At 38.0% G+C, this 24,732-nt stretch overlaps 1 protein-coding gene across 1 annotated transcript in view; it reads left to right on the top strand.

The window, feature by feature from the left end:
• Positions 1-5,406: 5,406 nt before the first annotated feature.
• Positions 5,407-24,732, top strand: part of LOC134528133 (uncharacterized) — a 65,699-nt gene continuing 46,373 nt past the window's right edge. Inside the window, exons 1-4 of the mRNA XM_063361448.1 lie at positions 5,407-5,493; positions 13,744-13,910; positions 16,201-16,321; positions 17,217-17,329. Of these exons, the coding sequence (XP_063217518.1) occupies positions 13,766-13,910; positions 16,201-16,321; positions 17,217-17,329 (379 nt within the window). The 5' untranslated portion in view covers positions 5,407-5,493; positions 13,744-13,765. The remainder of the gene's footprint in view (positions 5,494-13,743; positions 13,911-16,200; positions 16,322-17,216; positions 17,330-24,732) is intronic.

Genomic DNA, 24,732 nt, shown 5'->3' with positions numbered 1-24,732 from the left:
TTATGGTTTTGTCGACGCTCTTTTTAATCTTTTAGCAAAAAATGACGGTTTTTAACGTTGGTAGTAAATAATTGTTCAGGTTTTCTTCCATAACATTCGTGTTTCGTGTTACTGGAAAATTTAACGTTGTGTACGAGGCGAGTAAAGGTTTTCGCTCTCCGTAGTAGCGCATATTCCCTTGTCTGTCTGACCTTGAGACGTCAGAGCTAGCCTCGGCAACCGCATTCCTTCCAGGGATCTTCCCATCAGACATGGATAGTACATGTATAGAAAACTACTATGGCGCGATCACATAGACGCGAAAAGGAAGGCAGCTTTCACTAGGCTCATGACACCGTCATGAGTAGACGATAAGGTAGCTCTGTGAAAAACGGTATAGTAATTTATAACGCGCTAATAAAACAAATAATAACGTACACGTTGAATGTGTGGAAAACAGCAGACGAAACGCATTAATAAAGTTGCAGAGAATACAGATCAAGCATTCGTATCGCGGCAGATGCGCCTGTGTATTGCCCCGTCAAGGCCATGCACAGAGAGTTTAAACTCGAACTTCGGAATTGCTCAGAAAGTTTATGATAAACGCGCAGTAAGAAGAAATCCTTCTGTTTCTTCTTTTGGGGAACATGATCCAGATTTGCACCGTAAATATAAAATGCCGAATACGATTCTTCAACAGAGACCTCCGTAGACGCGATGTGGTTGGCCGGCTTGCCTGACCACTCAAGAGCGCGGCGTCAAATCCGAGAGCAGACCTCAATATCGGCCGTAGTTGCCTGGTTAGATAACTTGGCGATGACACGTACACTGCGTAATGCGGCAAGCACTTTTAACTTATCAGTAGAGTCCCGGAAATTTCGCGGATTCCTCTGGCCTCAGGATAGAATTCAAAGTTATAGGTGTGCTAGACCCATGTTTACTTTCCCATTGGTTGATTTCTAAGCGAGAACATTTTTATCCTTGTTATTTTGCACTACCTGATTCGCTTACTTCTCTCCTAGCTGGACATCGTTGGCTCACGGTCGTAGAGGGGCGTGCCCAGATAACTGCGGTCCAATCATGAACACAGTGCGACAGTGTGGAGGTTTGCATTCTAGCTTGCGGCTAAATGAATCCGCGAAAATTCCGTGGCTCTAAATCAGTTTGCTAATTCAAAATGGTCCGAAGCACGCAGGTGTATGGTCGGCCTCCCTAGGGCTCTCTGCCAGTCGTGTTAGGGCTGACTCCTTATGTCCGCCTGGCAGTTCCTCTATAACTGTTGTTACATGCCTGCTCGTGGTGGGAGGTGAATCCGTCCGGCCTGAGAAACTCGTACCCTACTGCGCAGCTGCCTCTGACGTCATGCGAGTGGCGGTCCCACGCGGACGTAAAAACTCTTCAACTAAACTCATCGTCAATCGAAAATCATTGAGTCAAATGACTTAAACTTTTTTCCAATTTATTTACGAACTGTTCTGCCTGTGATGCTGTTAAGCTTTTTCCTTAAATTTAAATTATTTTACTGTAAACATATATATAACTTTATGCTCTTGACTATGGATATAAAAGTGCAGAGCGAAGACCAGCATGCGATCTTTTTTCCTTAATAGTAGGTGGGTATCAGCGAATAAAGGAAAATGAAATATTAGAAACAACATTTATGTTCCTTTATAATAATTCTGACAATGGCTGTTCTTTTGGTAGTAAATATAATACCTTGAATATTGTTGCAGCCTAGATCAGCGATCAGTACAAAACTTCTACCTAGATTTAGTAGTTACAGATTTGTTGTTCTTTAGCTTCAGTTCGCCAAATAGTTATATATATAACTATTTATATATATATATACATTATTTATATATACATACATACATATATATACATACATTCACTACAAGAATGTGAAATGAAAGCTTCAGAAGTAACATACGCAAAATAATGAAAGAAGAAAGAAGCATGTAAGACTGGTATCTACCCATCACTTACGAGGCGTATGACATTTTCTTAATAATTTCTAACGTTAAGTTAATAACAAAACTCTGGTAGTCGTATTTCTACATGCCGTGACTAAATGCTAGGAATTAGAATTAAAAAAGAAACTTGCTGTTATCTGTAACCATATGTATTATACATGTATCCATATGGTACCACAAACATTTGATTTACGTGTAGGTACTGTTTTTAGTCCATTATTTATAGTTAGAGTTCAAAGATAGGAAAAATGACTGTTTTCGTCATGTGGCTAAGGGTAGAGTGCAGGCTTAAAGTGCCTACTATGGTTTAATGTATTTTAAGTTTCGCTCGCGTTTTACTGTCATACTGTTCGTATTAAATATATAAGAAAGACGCTGCGATGTTGTGAAATCCCTACCAAGTAAACATTTTGAGCCTATTTTGTACGATAAAACATTTTATGAATAATAAAACAAATAATTTAATTCAATTCTTAACTGCGTAATAGTTCGTACTCGAACATTATGCTGCAAGTAGTTATCTGAATGATGATAATGAACTGCAGGTAACTATGAAATTGTAAATAAAATATTGAATAATGTAAATACTTAGTAAATATACTTATTATTAAAAAAAATTGAAACTGAAACAGTTAATGCAGTACTCAACAGTTTAAAAACATATCACACGAGAAGATTTTTTTTAAAGTTTGATATACATAACTGGGGCACAATTTCTGCATTACATAAAAACAGTTGAATCAGTGTTAAGGATTAACATAAGAATATAAATAAATAGAAGCAAATTCATTGCGAGATTATTTTTGCACTACCATAAAAATATATGACCATAAATATTACATATACTTGTTACTGAAAAAATTAATTTGAAATTAAAAGTGTATAATGCAACACATAACCATGAAAAAATATCGCACAACAAGCTTTTCTCAATTTAATATACACAAATGTATCAAACTTTATTAATTGTATTAAAACAGTTCAATAAGTAAGGTTTTGTAGATCAAAAATATATTTATAAGGAAGTAAATCATATATTGAGAGATTATGCCGTCAAATTAATCATTACACCACATTGAACTGCGACTAAACATTTTCAATGGTACTTTGATATTTATATATTTTTTAAAAACATTAAATTTACTCTACGTAGCATATAAACGTTTCCTTAGTGACAGCTCTCACAGGTCTTGACTATCTCTAAGCTCTAACTGACTTAGGAAGACAGCAGGAAGAACATGGGGTGCTATCACAACTTAGAAACACATAACTTAGAAACATACAAGATATAATCTTCTAAGTTATGCCTGTTCTAAGTTGTGTGTTTCTAAGTTATGACGTTTCTAAGTAGTGTGGTTCTGCGTTGCGTGTTTCTAAGTTACGTGTTTCTAAGTTATGACAGTTCTAATTTGTGTGTTTCTAAGTTGTGATAGTTCTAAGTAATGACTTTCTACGTTACGTTTCTAAGTTGTGTGGTCCACCGTTACATGTTTCTAAGTTACGTGTTTCTAAGTTATGACGTTTCTAAGTTATGTGGTTCTGCATTGTGTGTTTCTAAGTTATGACAGTACTAAGTTCTGTGTTTCTAAGTTGTGATGGTTCTAAGTTATGGCTTTCTAAGTTAAGACGTTTCTAAGTTGTGTGGTTCTACATTGTGTGTTTCTAAGTAATGTACGTTTTAACTTATGACAGTTCTAAGTTACGAGGATTTTTCGGTGTTTCTAAGTTATGACTGTTCTAAGTTGTGTGTTTCTAAGTTATGTGTGGTTCCCAAAGAGCATCACCACATTGGTGCGGACCGAATACTCCGACCACGGTCCACGGCGCGGACAAAGGAGCTGCCACTCAAACTACGTCACAAAGTAAGGGAGGTAACGGAGAAGAAGTGGGGGCGCATGCGCACGGTTTCACCTCTTTAATTACTCCCACCACGGTCATGACGCATGTCAGGTACCTGAGCGAGTCTGGCCAGCGGCCCCGCACGGGCGCTTACGTCACGCATGCCACGCGTGCCAGGGTCTGGCTACACCCCCCTCCTCCGTCCCCCATTCATCGTCCCACCACGGACTACATTCTCCGACACTTCAAGCGGCCTGGGTTTCTGCGGGTTTTCCGAGGCCACCGTGCGGAGTGGCGCGACAGAAAACGCCGGCTTTGAGAGCGCCCTTAGTTTTACCTTTGAATATATATACTGTATAGAAGTCGCCAGCCCAGGTTAAAATTTCTAACACGGTTTTGAGGTAGTTGGTTAATTCACCGCCGCAATCGCCACCATCTCTAGGGCATCGACTTGTGGTGGTCCCTAGCGGACAAGTGTCGAACTCTTCAAATACCCCTTCCCCCTCCCGTTGAACGACCTTGAGCTGCAGTGAATGATAGATTGGGGGGGGGGGGGGGGTTGCGGGGAATGACATCGGGCGACAGTGCTGCGCTCTAACGTGTAAATAACAACTAAGACGATACAGGGCGTTACGGCAGCGCACTGCAGCGGTGAAGTTCCCAAGCTGCTCATCACACGCTTCTGAAAAACGTAGAGTAAATCCTATCCACTCGCGACTTCTATACAGTATATATATATATATATTCAAAGGTTTTACAAACATGAAAGCGAACCACGCGTCCAAGTTCCCAACCCCCCCACATGGTTCTTACTCTTCCTCCAGACCATCCCATGTATCCAATTAACGCATGCCCTTGCACCCCGCACGACTTAGCATAGTTCTTAAGTTAGTTTTAAGAAAGGGCGCCAATCGCTGCCAAGGCTGGCCAATCCCCGCACAATCCACAAAGCACTCGATGCGTTCGACTATCTTCCTGCATGACTAGGCGTATAGGCTTCGGCCTGAGACACACTTAGGTACCGACCTCCCTACCCCGGACCCCTCCTACAAATACACTTAGTTTGAGTTAGTTGGAATAAAAATCATAAGTTCTGCGGAAATTAATAAATAGGCCCTACGTACGACTTCTTTTAGGGTGTTTTAAATGTTCCTCACTTATACAACAAATATTTTTATATTTAGTCACGATCACCTAGACCTCCATTAAAAAAAAAACGTTAAAGAACAAATTTCTCGCGAGGAATTTTATTTTTTAACAAATAATTTTACGTATTCTGTATGCAACTTACATAACCTAAGCAACACTTCATTTAGACTTGCGAAAACCTACCTTCCCGGAGAAAATTTTATTTTATTTTTTTAATTATTATTTTTTTTCCTCCGAGAATGTTAGTCACGTAACGCAACTAACCTAACCGGCCTCTTACTTCTGCAATAGAAAACAAAACGAGCGGAGATTTACGACCGCACGCGTCTGCCTCGCGCTCAGTGAATCTGAGGTTCCACGTGGCCGACCGTTCCTGGCCGGAGGGATCCTAGTCGATGATGCGTGGGAGGGGGGAGAGGGAGGGGGGGAGCGCGGTAGGAGTTACGTGACGAGGCTGTTCTGGGACAGTCTGCGGCGAACCGCAGAGCGCTGAGCGTCTCGTGCCGTGAGCGACCGGACGTCAGTGGACGAGCGCCCATTTGGCCCGACAGGGGTGAGTGATGCACCGTCCTGTCACGCGGGCAGTGGCGGATACAGAAAAATCTCAAGGGGGAGGGGGAGGGGCGCAGGTCTACCTCTTCCACACACTCCCTACGTCACCTTGGTTGCTTGGATGCAGCCAGAGATCTTTTTCCAAGCTCTATCCGTTTCATTTACGTCTCGCCCGAATATTTGCTGTTGTTGGTGCATAATTGTGTGCTATTTGTAGTTTAAAATGGCCAATTGTGCAGTATACAAATGTCAAAATCACTACAGAAAAACTAAAGATTCTAGACACATGCAAAGCTTAATAAAACTTTATTCAAACTGTTTCCAAGACATGAAGTCGTTAAAGGTAAGTGTATGAATGTGTATTGTATAACATCGGCGGCCGGGTGCGCGCCCTCCCCTTGCCAAGAACCATGCTTGGTGCTGGGCTGCCCTGGGCAAAGGGGGGGGGGGGGGGCACGCCCCCTGCCCCCCCCCCAATGAATCCGCCACTGCACGCGGGAAGCCTAAGATGCACATCAAGTTCTGCCATTTCCGATTACACCCGAACAATTCACCTTCGGCAAACCTTGTGTTTATTTATGTATATTTATATGTCTCTGTTTATTTTAATGTAGCTATACTAACCTAACTAACCGTCCATAGTGTTTTAAAGTGTTTTAATGTAGCTAACCTAACCGACCACTTTCTAATATTTGAATTCATTTTTCCTGCGTAAAAATAAAACAAATCCCGAAGTTGGCCGAAGGTGAATTGTTCGGGTGTAATCGGGAACGGCAGAACTTTATGTGCATCTTAGGTCTCCCCTGTCACGCTGACGAATATTTCTCTCGACATCCTACCTACACTGTACAATATAGTTGGAGGGGAAGTAGTGGACGGAAAATGGCTTCCAATTTTCTCCATCAAATATATTTGGAGTGATAACCTCAAACATGTTTTAAATCATGTCACACTATCAAAGTTTACATTTGGTCTGAGCTATCTCAATACTTCTCTTCTTTTTTTTTTTTTTATCTCAATTTGGAAATTAAATCCTATATCACAGTGATGGATGGAATTTTTTAACATGTTATTATGTTTGAGCATTTAAATTGTTTTTAAACATGAATACATCAAAATAAGAATAATATTCGTTACATAATGAAATAAAATTTCAGAGATTTTTTAAAGTTATAGAAACATAATTTAATTTTTTTTCGCATACGACATTCATATTGACACTATTTTAGTTATTTAACCCCTTTAATCAGCCATGTGCTCTCAGCCATTTTAAAGAATTGTTGAGACTGAAACGGATGTCATTTACTTTTCGATAAGGCACGATTTTGATTGGCGGATCGCATCCAACATCCTAACTTATTTTATAACCCGTCCTCTATGCAAAATATTTGATGGAAACTCAAGTCATCCGATTAGTGAAACAAACATGGCTGCGTTAATGACGTTTGCGGTGAAGTCATAACCCTCAAACATTATTTAACACAACGTATTGGAAGCGAAGTTTTGACAGCGTGAAAGGGCCTTCCTTAACCACGTACACCTGGCCTACCCTTCGCGCACACGCAACGGAAATGTGAACCACGGTGCTGCCATCTGTGGCAGATTGCAAACCAAAGTTCACAATACAAAGGGAAACTTTATAGCATTAACAGTTCAGTGAATTTTAACAAGATGGGCAGGAATTTTAATAAAATTCCTTGTCGAAAATCCAGTCAATAGCAGGGGTTTATTATTGTTTAAGTATTTTTCGCTTTTATCGTTTCATTATATACCTAGTTTAAAATTTCGCTCAGCAAAAGGAATGATTCGACAGTCAACGTATCTGCTCCGGCAGCTAATTGTAGCGGCGGGTGTGGAAACTACGTGTGATTCGCGCCCAGAAATGTAGTTGTAAACACAATTTTGTATATTTATCACGCTCAGCATTATTTTAAAGAATTCTACGTCAAATTTCGTGTCAGAGTTTCGTATTACAGTGTATTTGCCACATGATGACACATGCGTTTGCTCGTTACCGAGGTTAGATGTTAAACATCTCTGGCGAGTAAGACACGCTCACATTTATTTATTTTTTGTTGTATTTGGAATGAAATCTGTTCTCGTTAACTAGCTCAATATTCAAATCGAATTTCATTAATACTTATATTTATTTTGTTATATATACGTACATATGTTTGTTTTCTCCCTTGTGCGTTCCTATACCAATCATCCGATTACGATGCAACTTTGAGCTAGCTATGTGAGTGCCCGCGAAGGTGTCTGAATTAGTAGAACCATTTTACAGTACATAGCGCGCGAATCGACTCAACAAATGTGTGTATTTCATATAGTCTAGCGGCGTTTCGTGTGTTTCGGTGTATGATGAGTGCGCACGCATGACAGAATTGAAATAAATAGAAATAGAGAGATATAGTGATAGAGATGGAGAGATTTAGCGATAGATACAGATATAGAGAGATAGAAAAATGGACCCAGATAGAGAGATAAATGGATTACGATAGATACATAAGGAGATAAATAGATATTTAAAGATAAATTGATGTGTATAGCCTATATAGATATAAAGATAGAATAGAGATATTGGTATAAAGAGATTAGATAGATATACTGGAAAATATAGAGACATAGAAGGATAGAGAAAGATAAAGAGAGATAGAGATATAGAGATAGGGATATAGATAGTGATATAGAGATAGTGAGATAGAGCTAGATGGAGGCAGAGAAATATATAGATGTTGTCAGATATAGAGACGTATATATATAAATAGAGATAATGAGATACATAGAGAAATAGACAGAGGGTTATAGACAGAGAATTAGAGAAGGACAGATTGATGCTTTGCATATATGTACCTACTTCAAACAATATAAAAAAACTTTGAGTGAGACATTGCAACGCATACCAGACATTTGCTAGTGACAGATGAAGTCTGCTGCTGGTTTTTAAATTGAATGTCTATTTATAAAAGTGGTTTATTTTAAAAGCTTTTTCCATACACACAGCGTTGACAATTTTAGTACTTGGTTTGGAGGTCCCATCCATAATTTCAAATCAATTAAATATCTAAAGCCAATTTCAAAGTTTCAGGCAGGTTTATAAATATTTTTTTTAATGATTTATCTGAACAAAATAAATAAATTCGGGAATATTTAAGACGGTTCGTGTCCTGTTCTAGGATTAGTAACTTTTTTTTTTTTACTGTCGTGAACCCAGAATACATCGCGAAGAAAGTTGTAGCACCCATTGTCGAAGCACTGGAGTCCGATTCCGAAACGAAACGTTGTGTAGCCCTTTTTAATACGGTATCTGTATCGCTGCCCAGCCTTACAACGAGGTCATTAGGGACAGGTGAAGGAATAAGTTGTTTGAATGGGGCAGTGACAGACTGAATTAGTTGGGTCATAGCAACGTCCGCTACGCTTGAAATCCGCGCAGACTCAAACCCGGACTACCTTAGCGAGAAGAATGTGATCTGATCATTCTACCAACTCCCCTTTAGCTGAAATAAACTTAAAAAAATCTTAAATATATTTCGTGAAATATAACAGTAAAAAGTTGTTCGCAACTAACTGTTGAAAAAATTTCAAAGTAAAAAAAAATAAAGATATTTTTAATTAATTACACTGAGAATTAACTGGCTTGGAAGATTTTTTATGCATTACAAATTTGTTCTTTAAACGAAGACGTTACTTTACGCGCGTAACATTTAAATTTCGCGTTTGTTCGTTTGTAAATTTGTGCAATTCTTTCCATTTTAAAAATACAATTATGTTGTATGTCTTTTTTAATAGGGCCAGCCAGTTAAACTTGTATAGGAAAAAGCAAATTAAATTTTAACAACTGTTTAGGTTTTAGTAGAAAATAGTCAATGCGTAACAATATGCTTTCCGCAAGACACACATATATGTATTTCCTCAACTAAAGCACTATCGTTCGATTATGAATATCATACTAAAAAATTAAAGTAAGCCGCGCTATCTCTCAATGTTGTAAGGTGGTTGTGTTTAAACTTTCTTTGGGGTGACTATACCTTGGAGGGAGATCGAACTACTTCATTAGAATACTAAACTCCATCCAATATGCATTTGCGTCACTCGGCAGACTGAAGGTGAGAACTCACCTTGGAACAGGTCTTGGCTGGAAGTTTATTATACTGTAATTACCACAAGACTTTTTTTTAACGACCTTCGATAGGAATATGACGAGAATTTTCTTCGACCAATGAAAAACGACTGTCCTCAATTTGGTTTTGTAGTACATGTTCGAAACTCGGACATGAAATTTAACGTAGAATTCATAAATACAACGCCAAGTGTGAAAAATATGGAAAAATTAAGTTCGAAACTAAATTTCTTGATGAAAATCACGCGGAGTTTCTGCACTCATCGTTAGAATTCGCTGCTGGAGCAGTTACGTTGAATATCGAATCATTCGGTTTGTAGAGTGAACGTTTAAACTAGAAAATGAAATGGCTCCAATAAAAGAAAAAAAAGACTTGAAAATATACTAAACCCCGGCTATTGACCGGATTTTAGACAAGAAATTTCATTAAAATACTGCCCATCTTGTTAAAATTCACTAAACATTTAATACTATAAAGTTTCGTTTTGTCTTTGTGAACTTTGGTTTGCGCCATCCGCCACAGTTGGCAGCACCGTGGTTGTTACACATTCCCGTGACTTGACTTCCGTCGAATTCACGAAATTATTCCTACCAATTGCCGTATACCGAGAGCTAAGTTGTTTACACATTAAAAAACATCTTTAAATTAAAATAAATATTGAAAAAAATCTGATTTATTTTCGAATAGCTTCGAATACGAAGTAAAAAAAAAAATATACAAAGTTGTATTTTTAAAGCAAATAAAAAAAGGGGACTATTTTGTGACCGAGAAGGAAACCGTAGGAATATAGTTCATAGATAAATAACAAGTGGGATCTGGCGAAAAATTGATCTTTAAAACAAGCTGTTTTCGACGTCGTTGTAGTAAGAAGTAAGGCATGATTCAAGAGTAATTTTCCATGGGAAGAAACGCAAAAGTATACTGCGTCTATCTGCGTCAGACGTATAGCAGAATACCGAAATATTTGCTGCTTGACAACACTCCGTCGTGTTGTTTCGCATGGGCGAACCTAATTTACACCCCGCTTACGTCGACCACGTTACACCTAAATGACGTTATAGGAATTTAAAGACATACGTTACTAATGTTGGAACACAAGTTAATTCGTATTTATACAGCAAAAAAAAAAAAAAAAAAAAAAACTCTTTCTTCAGAAAGCGCAAGACATACATTTGGCGTTCGGGAAACATTCATTCAAAGAGCTAAAACAAGGGGAAAAAAATTTGCATTTTCGCACATTTATATTGAGCTGTATCTTTTAACTTTCCAAATGGATAAAAAACGAAACCTCCCAAGATACCGGTTACAAGGCAGAGTTAAACTGGTTTAACTTAACACGTTCAGGTAGCCATATTTAAAAAAAAAACATTCACTTGCTCGATAAGGATATGCATGGCAGGTTACACGGTAATCGATTGTTCGCAGCTCGAATCGATCAAGTGTTTGTATTCATGTTTCGTTGTTTATTAGGATTGCATGATAAAACGCTGTCATACAATCCAATTATCCTGAGATGTCACTCGCTTACATAAAACTAATCGGTTACGTTTTTCGAATGTTTCTTGCATGCGGAAGATTGAGTCAAGGTGTATTTTTGTACATAAGACATTGCTGATTGTACTGTGTGTCATAAGAAAACTCAATATGAGACATGAAAGATAAATATGCAAACACACCGAAAACAACCTATAATCATTTGATGTCAAAAAATTAAAAACATAGCACAGAAAATTCCGTAGAAGCTATTTGTCAAAAAAAGTATACAGCACAGACGGACACAGTGGGCTAGCAACGACCAAACAGTAGCAACAAAAACAGAAAATAAAAACAACTGACCTTAGTCAATACAATAACAATAGAATAATACAACAATGATAATAAATAAAACAAAATGGATAACACACAGACGCAAAGGCGAACCCACAAATATGACAAAACACTATTTTGGAGACCACGATGACAACTCAGACGATCACCGCAGGGAACAATTGCCCGACAATACACAATTTTCTGGCAACACAACTACGACAGCACAGACGAACACAACAAGGTTTTCTAAGACAACAGTTGTGAAGTGTTGGGAAGTGATGTAGGAAGCCTACTGTGTTGCCAGAACATAAGTTCTGTCACATTTGGGTTCGGCATTGCGTCTCTGTTTTGTCATTGTGTTGTCCAAGGTCGTTTTTGTCTTTATTTATTGTTCTTGTTGCTACTGTCTGATCGTTGTAAGCCCCCTGTGTCCCTCTGTGCTGCAATAAATTTTTGACTAATTTCTTCCACGGGAATTTTCTGTGCTATGTTTTTAATTTTTTGACATCACCTGATTTTGGCTTGTTTTCTGTGTGTTTGCATATTTATCTTTCTTGTCTATGATTGAGGTTTCGTGTGACTTGCAGTATAATCAGCAATGGCGTATGTTAAAAAAATACGTCTTAAATTAATCCGTTAGTATATTTTATTAACCTGTTGTTTTTTCTATTTCTGCATTATTTGCGTTAGGCCATCTTTTAAGCAATGGTTTGTTGACGTTACAACAGCCACTCACAAGCAAGTATAGAATCTATGGCTTTGTGAAATACTAGGGAAACCTATCTATTTTAAATTAATAATCCCCGATCGAATCATGTGCGGAATACACGTAACCAGATCAAACCTATTCGAAGTTGTTCAAAGTGCCGCGTAACCACGGCTTGAGACCCGTTCTAAATGACGCGTAAACGTTAAAACGGAAGCTGATTACGGATCCGTAAGATATTTAAGTTTCGCCATCCGTTTGCTGTTTCCGCAGTGCACGGAAACTTAACAAATGACTACCTATGAGATGGACTATCACGGTTACAAACGACTAATTTAGATGAAAAAATAAATCAAAAATACAGTAACATAACATTGTTAGGATATATGTATTAAAAATAAATCTCAAAATATTTATGTAACACTAGATAATCTTGTATTTGAAACAATTTTTAACGTACTTAAACGTAAACAAACTGTTCTTCCATCGCGGCCAAATGCTCGGCTTATTTTGGTAGCACGGATTAGCGTAAACCGAAGAGCTGAGCACATTGCCGAGCTAATCCTTATGGATCCGTGAAATTACATTTTATTGTTAATTTTCCCGGCAGATCCTACACAATAGCTTTTTTTTTTTTAATAGATGTCAGGCAAATATTCAACGATATGAATATTTTTGACAAATTCTGACATGATCGCTCACTGTCGAAGGTCTCACTAAACAGAGCAAATTACGCTCACTAATGACAGAATGACTCAGCCTAGTTTAATATTAAAATTCTTATTTTGTGTATCATCAACAATTTTAATTGGTTATAATATATTTTTATTAATTTTTTCTAAATAAATCAAAAAAACTATTATAAATCTAAACCCCAATTATTATTACACAGGAGAAACTATTTGTAGCGGTCGGCCACTACTGATACCAATGCATGCTATTAAATATGTTCTATGTTCGAATAGAGCCCAAATATTTCATTTTGAATTATATAAAAAATTATATCACAAAAACGTTTGGAACCAAGATGGAGTCTGTGTTACGTCTCATTAGAAGTAAAAACTGAATACTACCAGATGTTATTGATGAAATAAAAGAAGAAAATGTAATTTCCGAAATTATCATTCTAAATGTTTCCTTAAAAAATTGACTTTTTACGTACGTTAAATTTTTTTTTCATTACTTATAAAGTAGTGTCTAAAACGTTTGTGTCTTTTAACCGAAGGACAATTGAATGAATGTGTGAGTGAATATTATTTTATTACTTTCATATTTAAAATAGTTTGTATTGTTTATGTGAGTACTAAGCCTAAATGGTATTTGGAAGATGAGCAATCTGTAATTTCTGTAATATGTAATGTGTTTGTATGCAGTTTGAAATTATTACACGTTGTTTGTATCATATGGTTAGTGTAAGATAAGACGTGCACGTAAAAACTGCTGCACAAGATTCAAAAATTAAATACCATATAAAAAAGATCACACCGGAACAAGGACAGCTCTAACAGCAGATAGAGTGCAGGACGAGGCACATGCTATATAAGTTAATTTTCTTGTGTTTCCAGAGCTGAGCTATGTAAATATTTGTTGAGGAAGACCTGTGATCGCGCAGGGCGCAGCTGGGCAGATGAAGCATGGCCGGAGAAGAGGAGCCCTTGTTGGCCGGCCACACGGGCGGTGGGACGCCCAAGCTGTCGCTGCTGTTCTCAGTCATCTGCCTCGTCGACCTGCTGGGGGTGTTCCCCGTGGTGGTGCTGCCCCGCGCCCTCATCGACTGCGGTGAGCTCTACAGACCACATGACTGAGACTACATATGGGCTTTGAATATACCTATATACTGTATAGAAGTCGCCAGCCTAGGTTAAAATTTCTAATACGGTTTTGAGGTAGTTGGTTAATTCACCGCCGCAATCGCCACTAACTCTAGGGCATCGACTTGTGGTGGTCCCTAGCGGACGAGTGTCGAACTCTTCAAACACCCCTTCCCCACCCTCCCTCAAACACGCGTTGTTCTCCACCCACCCTCTACTCCACCTCTCATCCCTACAGTTTTGTGACGCACAAACTCCCGTTGAAGGACTTTGAGCTGCAGTGAATGTTGGGTGGGGGATGTGGGGGAATGACAGCGGGCGACAGTGCTGCGCTCTAACGTGTAAATAACAACCAAAGACGATACAATGCGTTACGGCAGCACACTGAAGTGGTGAAGTTCCCAAGCTGCTCATCATACGCTCCTGAAAAACGTAGAGTAAATCCTATTTACTCGCGACTTCTATACAGTATATATATTCAAAGATATGTGGGTACATGCTGCGGTGAGCTGTACATACCTCATGGCTGAGACTACATATGGATGCGTTGAGATGTACAGACCACATGAATGAGACTACGTATGGATGTGTTGAGATGTACAGACCACATGAACGAGACTACGTATGGATGCGTTGAGATTTACAGACCTCATGGCTGAGACTACATATGGATGCGTTGAAATGTACAAACTACATGACTGAGACTACATATGGATGCGTTGAGATGTACAGACCACATGAATGAGACTACATATATATGCGTTGAGATGTACAACCTACATGACTGAGACTACATATGGATATAGACTGCGATGAGCTTTACAGACCACATTACATGGACTACATATAGGCTGCAGTTAGTTAGAGAGACCATAACATATATGGATAGAGACAGAGATGAGCTATTGAGATAACATAACTTAGACATCATGTGGATATAGACTGTGGTGAGCTATAGAAACCCAGATTATAGACTTCATAAACATATAGACTGTGATGAGCTAAACAGAACAAAGACAATAGACTTCATTTGAATATAGACTGCGGTGAGTTATAAGAGACCACAGATCATAGACTAAATAAAGATATAAACTGAGTTGAGCAGTAGATACTACGGATCATAGACTACATAGGAATATAGATTGAAGTGTGCTATGGGGACCGCGTTCATAATCTTTATATGGATATAGATTGCGGTGCCTATAAGAACCACACAGACCATAGACTAAATATAGATATAGACTGCTGTGTGAGGGACTTTGAGAAACTCCTCAAACAAGCCTTCAGTCTAGAAGATCCTTGAAGACCATCTTAAAACAATTCAGCAATTTTTGCTGACCTTCGAACAGTTGCAAGGCTCTGACAGCATTTCGTGTAAGAACAAGTCACTCGCACCCTGTCGTGCATCTTTATCATCTTTGAGGGGTTCGTGGCGTTAATTTTTAGTAAAAATGTACCAACAATCTTTTTCTTAACCACCCAACTGCTGTCTACGTCCTGTTATGTTTATCTTTTACAGTCAAATGATTAACTCAATGTGTAAAAGTTAAAAATTTCCTGAAAACAGATTGTGAAATTTAGTAACCGCGAACTAATGACTACAGAAAATGGTTATTTATTGATATACCAGGTTGTATTAGCACCAAAAACAGCAGGAATATACGTTTGTCATCGATATTTTAATTTTTTTTTCCATTTAGTTTGGGATCAGGTTTTGTTACTCAAGAAAGAAAAATGGTTTTCGGAAATATTGCATCTAGTTTAAGAAAGATTGTATTTTAAACGAAACGAATAACGCTCAGAAATAAATGTGTGTATGTTTATATGTAAAAATATACATTCATACGTACGGTATTTAGCCCATATTCTGTTTTTTTTGAATCAGTAGGAAAATGGTGCGAGGAGAAAGGAACGGGTTTTCACAAACCAAAGTATGCCTATTCGTATGTCTTTGACAAAAAATGGATCAAAATGTTACTTTGATCATGAAGAACGAATGCACTCTGTGTGTGTATGTGTATATATATACCTATATATATACATATATATACCTATATATACATATATATATACCTATATATATACATTTTGAGTGACAACTTTCACCAAATTAAAAATTATATATATATATATGTATAATTTTTAACTTGGTGAAAGTTAAGTCACTCAAAATGTCTTCAAGTTTACCAGATTTAGAAGAGATAGTGGTACTGTTTTGTAAAATGAAACTGCTACTTTTAGTTTTTATTTGTTTATAGGCTGGTTTGGCATCCCTGTCTGCTTGGGTGTGTTTGTATTGGAGATCTACACAGCAGTGCTTCTCGGGAGATCTTGGACGATCGCATGCGAAATACGTCCTGATATTGTCTCCAAAAGCAGGTTGTTTATTGTTGACATTTTACAGTAATATAAGTAATTGTGTTTAAATTCTATGTGATTATTGCTATGCAGTTAGATTATTTTTAATAAATTATTTATTTTAAAAGCTGTTGCATCCCCAGTTTTAGAAATATAGCTGATTCTAACGCAGGATTCAGGATGAGAATTGTGAAGATTAGCTTTTGTATTGAATCCTGTGAACTTGATGGGCATATTGGATGACCTTTGTCTTTTTCAATTCTGTCTCTAGCTACATAACTGTCGGAGTGATTTGTGTGTTGAACAAGCTGTTTGAGTGCGCACTTAAAACTTTCGTAATGAAACTGCCCATGTCTTCTGTATTGAGGGGTTTCTCTACCTTTGTAGCTATTTACTTAATATCAACGTGAGGGACTGTTTAACTTGCTAATTATGATTTTATTTTTGTAAAATAAGCTGTCAAAGGAGTCTAAACTCCATGAAAAAAATTATCAGTGCCAATTTAATTAAGCATTAAAGTTGATTTTTCTTGCCTCATAGACATAATTCGCACCACTTTGACAGCTAATATAGCAAGCAATATGACGACAGGTCAATTAAGAAAATATTTAATTTTTAATTTTAAAATATTTATTAGTCAATGGGAACATTGATCACACTTTTGAGGAGCTTTACCGTTAAGGAAACAATTTTATAAATAATTAATTGAATCTTAATTGCTGTTATTTCATAACGTCATGTTCAGAATTATATTTTATTCGAGCGGACAAATTACTTTAACCTGACATAAAAGTTTAGTTCTTGAAGGTTATAAGCTGAAACGTTGAGTGTTTCGGTCGTTTTCAATTGTATTACTGTCTCGGAGATAGATAAGATTTCACGCTGAAGATAATGATGTCCCTGTGTCTTCTTACAGGTACCCGTATGCAGCTCTGGGCGAACTTGCGTATGGGCCTACCATGAGGAAATGCGCAACAATTTTGCTGAATATTTGCATGTTCAGTGCATCAGTACCCAATTTGTTGTTCGGTAAGTAAATATTTTGCCAAGCATATCGATTTGCAGCCATAGTTTTGAAAGCGCATTTCGGAGATAACGGAGATTATATAGGGAGTGAACCTAAATATGAAGCATCATCCAGCGCGTGCCTTATACTGGGGTCCTTAATTGCCATTATAGTTTTCTACAGATAAATTTTTTTTATTCCTAACAATTTTGTCGTAAACTATTTGACTTAACGAATACATATCACGTAACTGTACGGGGTGTGGATAAATGGTAGTGAATGGGCCCAGAAAGTATATCCTTTTTAAAAATATCTTGGAATTCAGTAATGTCTTTGTCTTTAAGAATGATTACAATTGTATTTATATTCTCTGTAGTCACATTTCCAAGGCCTTTGAAAATCTTTAAATGAATACCGCGTGCTTTTAAAAAAATAGATCTACCTTACTCATACAAAAAGGAAACATAATTTTTTGTCCATTTTTTTTCATTCCACAATTACCAAGAAATGAAGTTTTTGGGGTAAGTCTCTAACGTCAAACATTCTGTATCGTTCCTCAATCACAAGTTATTAAAAGAGTGAATTTTTTACAGTTAGGAAACAGTAGAATGGACAACAGTTAGCTACTTAGAAATCACAGTTTCACCCATCTCTTAGTTATCACCTTCCGGCCAGAAGATTCGGATTATCTTTCGGCGCCTTGATGACTCGGTCATATCTTTGACCTTTAATATCTATGTGACCCCGTGAGGTCAGCGAACCCTCCTCCCCCTCCCCCCAAACAACCCCAAGCTCGGGATAGTAATCATTTTTCACAAGCTCCGCCTTCACCAAAAACGTGTAGGTATGTCTTTCCCCGCTGTTTCATGACCAACTGGCGTACAAATAACGTGTTATCTGACGCGTTAACTTCGCCTTCGTACTTTTTTTTTTTTGCAATGGAAAAGTAAGCAACTTAGCAAGTCAATGCCTCAAATCAAATCTTTTCTTTCTGTAGAGAAACCATTTACAAAGGAATTCTCGTATCTCTCTCTAGAGGAATAAAGTCTGTACTTGTAATTTGGTATTTTTTAAAACAAAACAAAAAATTAATGAAATTGCATACATAGTTCAAAATCGTTTTCCTTTATTTTAGATGATAAATGGCTCAGAAATATAGTATCTGACCTGGAAATATTTTATAAATTGCATAGTTTTTAAATCGCTTAATATAACTGCGCGCCAGATATCCATTATCGAAGGATATTCGTTAATGTACTGATAAAATTCATGAATTTACGTGCTGGTGATTTATTAATTCATGATAAGTAGTATATAATAGCAGGTACCAGGCTTGGGTTTAACTATTTTGCATGTGAACTCACTTGAATTATCTTTGAGTATTTACAACACTTTCGGAAACTGGACCCCACAGAAAAATCACTCTTCTACCTTCCAAGTGCCCTGCCGACAACGGAACACACAACTCGGAAGACTGAAGCCTGCGTGGTTTCTACGAAGTTAACTTATCTGAAACTACAAAGAAACTTTGTTTATTGGAGGCGAATTATTTTTTTAATGGCCAAAAATTGACTACGTAATTTCAAACAGTGTTAGCCACAAAATAAGGCCTTGCAACTAACTATTTTAAGGCTGTAGGACCCGAAATCATTTTATTTCTATTATTACGTGTTTTCGAACATCTACTTAATTACACCTGCCCGGCAGCAAAGAGACGCGATCCCAAATAAACAACTGCATAATCTACAATGCAGCCTTGCATTTTATGCACTGTAGAGGCTCATCTCAGTATTAATGGCAACATTCGCCTTTCAGCAGTACCATAGCTGTAAACTGAATGGTTATTGGTTTAATTATATGTACAACATCTGTGCCGAAATCAACACGGACGGATGGAATGTCCGTATCATTGTCACGCCGGAAGAGTGGCAAGAACATTTCAGATATAGTACCCATATTGCCATTAACGAACCCGGGGCAAATTTTTTACCATAAACCAACTTTGGAAACACTCTAAATCGAAAACACTAGTAGTATATGATAGCCGGTCCGGAAACAGGCTTTAAGGCTGTGGAGCGTGTGGGCACGTCCGCCATCTTGGATTGTGACGTCACGGCGGCCATCTTGGATGACCTTGACCTTGACCTTTGACCTTGACCTTGAATTTGATCCTCAAAAATCGCCAAAATTTGACAAAATTGGACAAAAATTGTCCAAAATTCCTCAAAATTCGCCAAAATTTCCATTTCTGTGGAAAAAAATTCCGCCAAAAAATCTCAAAAAATTCCACAATTCAAAAATCAGGATTTCGAAAATCCTCAAAAGTCGTTTTACCCTAGAAAGAACCCAAATTCCTAAAAGCGGCTTAAAACTCCTAAGAGCTAGCCGCTCTAAGCCGTCGAGGTCATGACCTTGAAAATTAGGATGCCATGGCAGCCATATTGGATGATGACGTCACCGTTGCAATTTTCGTTACGGCCGCCATCTTTAACTTTTTTATTTATTATCCGATTTTAATGAAAAAAATTTAAAAAATTATAAAAAAAAATTAAATAATAAAACTTTAATAAAATATTAAAAAAAAACATACATTTACGACACGGAGTTCGGAGTCCTCGGTTCGAACCCGACGAGCGCAAAAAAAAAATAAAAATGGTGTCCGATCCTTCCCCCCGTGGTGACTTTTGGCAGACTGACTCCCACCACTTTTCTTAAAGCATATATATCGTCACCCAGTATGACGTCATGTCCGACATCTTGTCTTCGTTGCTGGAGACCACCATCTTGTATTCGTCGGCGAGAGTGCGCTGATAACATGTTAGTTTAGTTCTTATCCGCTAGAGTGCAGTAATCATTTATTACTGTGACACCTGCCATCTTGAAATTCGGCCGCCATCTTGGAAATCCGTAATTATTTAGCTAGGAATTCGGGAAAAGTTCCAAAACTCATTAAATAAATAGCTCATTAATTTACATATTGATTCGATCCGCTCCTGTCCTTGGTTCGATACCCGATCGATGCAATAATGTTTAATTTTATGTAAAAAATAATAATTGCAATAAACCATGTTCATCATATATATTGAAAGAACCTCTAAATCCTCTACGACCACCATCCTATCAGACATCAAGACCACCATATTGGAAATTCGTAATTTTAATGCTAGAGATTCGGGAAAAAATTCAAAATTCATTTAATAAATTTGTAATCTATATACTGATTGATTAGATCGAATAAGGTCCTTGGTTCGATCCCTGGCCGATACAAAAAAAATTTAATTTTAAAAAATACCACAAAAGCGACAGGTTTGAGAAAATAAAAACACCACAAGTTCTTTTAAAAAAATTTATTACATAAATTCAATACACTACTACAAGTACAAAAAAAAACATTGACAAATTACCAAAGCCTTTTGGATTCCTCGTTTCAAACAGTCTTCTTATTGTACGGACTAAGCCTTTAACATGACTTTAAATGTCTATCCGATCCGTTCATTACCTCAGCCAGAGACGGACTGAAGTCCATATCACCAGGGTCTCACTTATATAGACTCATCAGTCGGTACAACACATGAGTCAAAACAAGAACCATGTTCATTATACTCACACTTAACTTTCTCGGAGCATTTTACATAATGAAGATGTAAGCTATCAAGACGTGAAATTAGTTTTTTGCACTTATTGCACTGAAATTGTATTCTTTTAACATTATTAGAACAACTGCTTCTTTCATGTCTGCGAGCATTTGAGGTGATAGTAAATGATGCGTCACAGTATTTGCACTGACGCAATGTACGCTCTTCATTAGTTGAAGAATCCATTGCTGACGATGAAACTTCGGATGATGGTGGTATCACGTCTGTTGAAATCTCCTCCAATGTTGACATCGTCGGTGCACACGGGATCTGCTCCTTCTCCGTCGTAGCTGTCGTCAAGGTTCCCGTAGTCGATGGTACAACCTCCGAGTTCAACGTTAAAGACGGTAAAGATGCCATCGAGGTCTCAAGAACAGCTAATTGACACGACTTATGCACCAGAAGAAACAAACTAGGTGATCCTTACACCGCCGTCGTCAGAAACAAACTGAGCGTCCTGCTGTCTAGGACTCGCTTATATACATGCACCGTATGGAATAATACGCTAGTCAAATCAAGAACCATGTACAATAATTCTAGAGTCAAATCTACAAATTAAAAAAGAGGATCATTTGATCGAAAAAAAATTCGATCTCTCCAATATACGCCAGGCTCCAAGAGCTACAATTCACGTCATCAGATCCATCTACATTTTGCTCCTATGCTTCAATTGACCATTAGCTGCAAGTGCTCCAACAGCTCCATCAGCTCCAACACGTAATGTACGCAATGTACGCGCAATACATGCAATTTACACGCAATAAATGTAATGATTACACAGTACACACAGGAAATGGAACGTACACACAGTACACACAGGAAACTGAACGTACACACAGTACACACAGGAAACGGAACGTACACACAGTACACACACACAGGAAACGGAACGTACACACAGTACACACAGGAAACAGAACGTACACACAGTACACACAGGAAACTGAACGTACACACAGTACACACAGGAAACGGAACGTACACACAGTACACACAGGAAACTAAACGTACACACACAGTTCACACAGGAAACTAAACGTACACACAGTACACACAGGAAATGGAACGTACACACAGTACACACAGGAAACTGAACGTACACACAGTACACACAGGAAACGGAACGTACACACAATACACACAGGAAACGAAACGTACACACAGTACACACAGGAAACGAAACGTACACACAGTACACACAGGAAGCGGAACGTACACACAGTACACACAGGAAACTGAACGTACACACAGTACACACAGGAAACGGAACGTACACACAGTACACACAGGAATCGGAACGTACACACAGTACACACAGGAAACGGAACGCACACACAGTACACACAGGAAACGGAACGTACACACAGTACACACAGAAAACGGAACGTACACACAGTACACACAGGAAACGGAACGTACACACAGTACACACAGGAAACGGAACGTACACACAGTACACACAGGAAACGGAACGTACACACAGTACACACAGGAAACGGAACGTACACACAGTACACACAGGAAACGTAATGATCACACATACAGTAGCAGAAACACACACAGGCTTAGATGGAAATCAGAATACAAGAAATAAAAACATTAAAATTTTTACTTTCAATATTTTATTACTTCTCAACATTACACAAATACAAGTAAAAGAAGCCATTATTGTATGTAGCCAGCTTTCCTCAGTTCTTTGAGTATGAAGGATATTTCTTTGATGCACGGATAGTTTCCTGCACAAAGCGAGCCATGTAGAAGTCTTAGCCGGTCAACCAATATGTTTGGATCTTTCCATGATGTGTAATCAATCTCTTCTACCACCATCTTACTTGCTTGTTTATTATAAATACTTTTAATATCACAATCGTCCCAGTGATCATAATAAGCATTATCAGATTTATTTATTATAACACGACGTTTCCATCGTTTCGGTCTCAGGACATCGCCACATTCTTCGATCTTGTCAGCTCTAGGTGCTTCATCACAGTCTATGCCTTTGTCAACAGCCTCAGAGTCACTGTAACAATCACTGTAGAAGACATTCTCTTCACCCAGATTACCGTATGAATTCGCTATCGATGATGTCGAAGTGTCTTCATCGTCTTCATGCTTCCTTTTTAGGAGTCCATCATTTTTACAAAGAATGGAGGATCTACTGAATATAGGCTTGAATGTATTCTCACTTTTCACGGTGTTGATAGTTCCATTAGTTTCAGTCTTCCCGAAGCCATTAGCATCCTTCAATTTATGTTCTTCCTCACGATCGGGTGAGCTAATTCCATCACGCTCAGGACAAGGAAAATTATTGTCATAATGCAGATCACTCTTCTTTAGTCTAGTGGATCCATCGGTGTCCTCTATGCCGTAAGTAGTCTTGACTTTACATGTTCTACCATGTCTTTTTAAGCTGTCAATTCGTGTTAACAACCTGCTACAACGATTACAGCTTAACATGTTGCGTAGTGGGTTTCTAGCACAATCATTCTTCTCATGTCGTCTAGGATTCCTTCTCATGACAAAATCCTTGCCACAGTATCTACAGCGGCTTCCTTCCGATTCAGCTATAGATAACAAACCACGATCCATGGTAGCTTCTGTGACTAATGTTAGATACAAACTGTCAGTTTTCTCCAATTGGAACCATTTCTTAAATAGAGTTTTTGAAATATTACATCAGCGAGAGTTAAGTTATCTAATGCAAAGCAAATTGATGCAAGTAGTTCCGGCTGTCGTCAACAGATGACGCCACGTGTTGCTTGCAGGTAAATAATATATATTTCATAATGTGGGATGCGGAACGCTCACTATCGATCGCAAAGGGAGGTTGGCTTCGATAGTAGCCAAGGAGAAAAAAGTTCGTCCTTCCTGCTAGTGCTTCTCAGATTTCTCACGGTCCGCCATCTTGGATTATGACGTCACAGCGGCCATCTTGGATGGGTGTGACCTTGACCTTTGACCGAAACCGCAGGAATGATCGCAAGCACACGGATTAACCATCAAAATATTGATAAGAATAATCAGGAGCACACGGAGAAAACCATCATAATATTGGCAAGAATAATCAGGAGCACACAGAGAAAACCGCAACAAGTTTTCTTTGATATAATTAAAATACAAAAAAAATTAATAAAAAATTAAAAATAAAAAGGAAAAAAAAATTCAAACATTCTGCTAGCTTGTGAACTTCTCATTGTTGAGCAAAGATATAGTTCTAGTACAAGCCAGAATGTTTGAATTTTTTTTTTCCTTTTTATTTTTTATTTTTTATTAATATTTTGTATTTTAATTATATCAAAGAAAACTTGTTGCGGTTTTCTCTGTGTGCTCCTGATTATTCTTGCCAATATTATGATGGTTTTCTCCGTGTGCTCCTGATTATACTTATCAATATTTTGATGGTTAATCCGTGTGCTTGCGATCATTCCTGCGGTTTCGGTCAAAGGTCAAGGTCACACCCATCCAAGATGGCCGCTGTGACGTCGTAATCCAAGATGGCGGACCGTGAGAAATCTGAGAAGCACTAGCAGGAAGGACGAACTTTTTTCTCCTTGGCTACTATCGAAGCCAACCTCACTTTGCGATCGATAGTGAGCGTTCCGCATCCCACATTATGAAATATATATTATTTACCTGCAAGCAACACGTGGCGTCATCTGTTGACGACAGCCGGAACTACTTGCATCAATTTGCTTTGCATTAGATAACTTAACTCTCGCTGATGTAATATTTCAAAAACTCTATTTAAGAAATGGTTCCAATTGGAGAAAACTGACAGTTTGTATCTAACA

This window comes from Bacillus rossius, chromosome 1, assembly GCF_032445375.1.
Source record: "Bacillus rossius redtenbacheri isolate Brsri chromosome 1, Brsri_v3, whole genome shotgun sequence".
In the NCBI taxonomy this organism is placed as follows: Eukaryota; Metazoa; Arthropoda; class Insecta; order Phasmatodea; family Bacillidae; genus Bacillus; species Bacillus rossius.
Note: the sequence above shows the minus strand (reverse complement) of the source record. Positions and strands in the feature narration are given on the sequence as shown.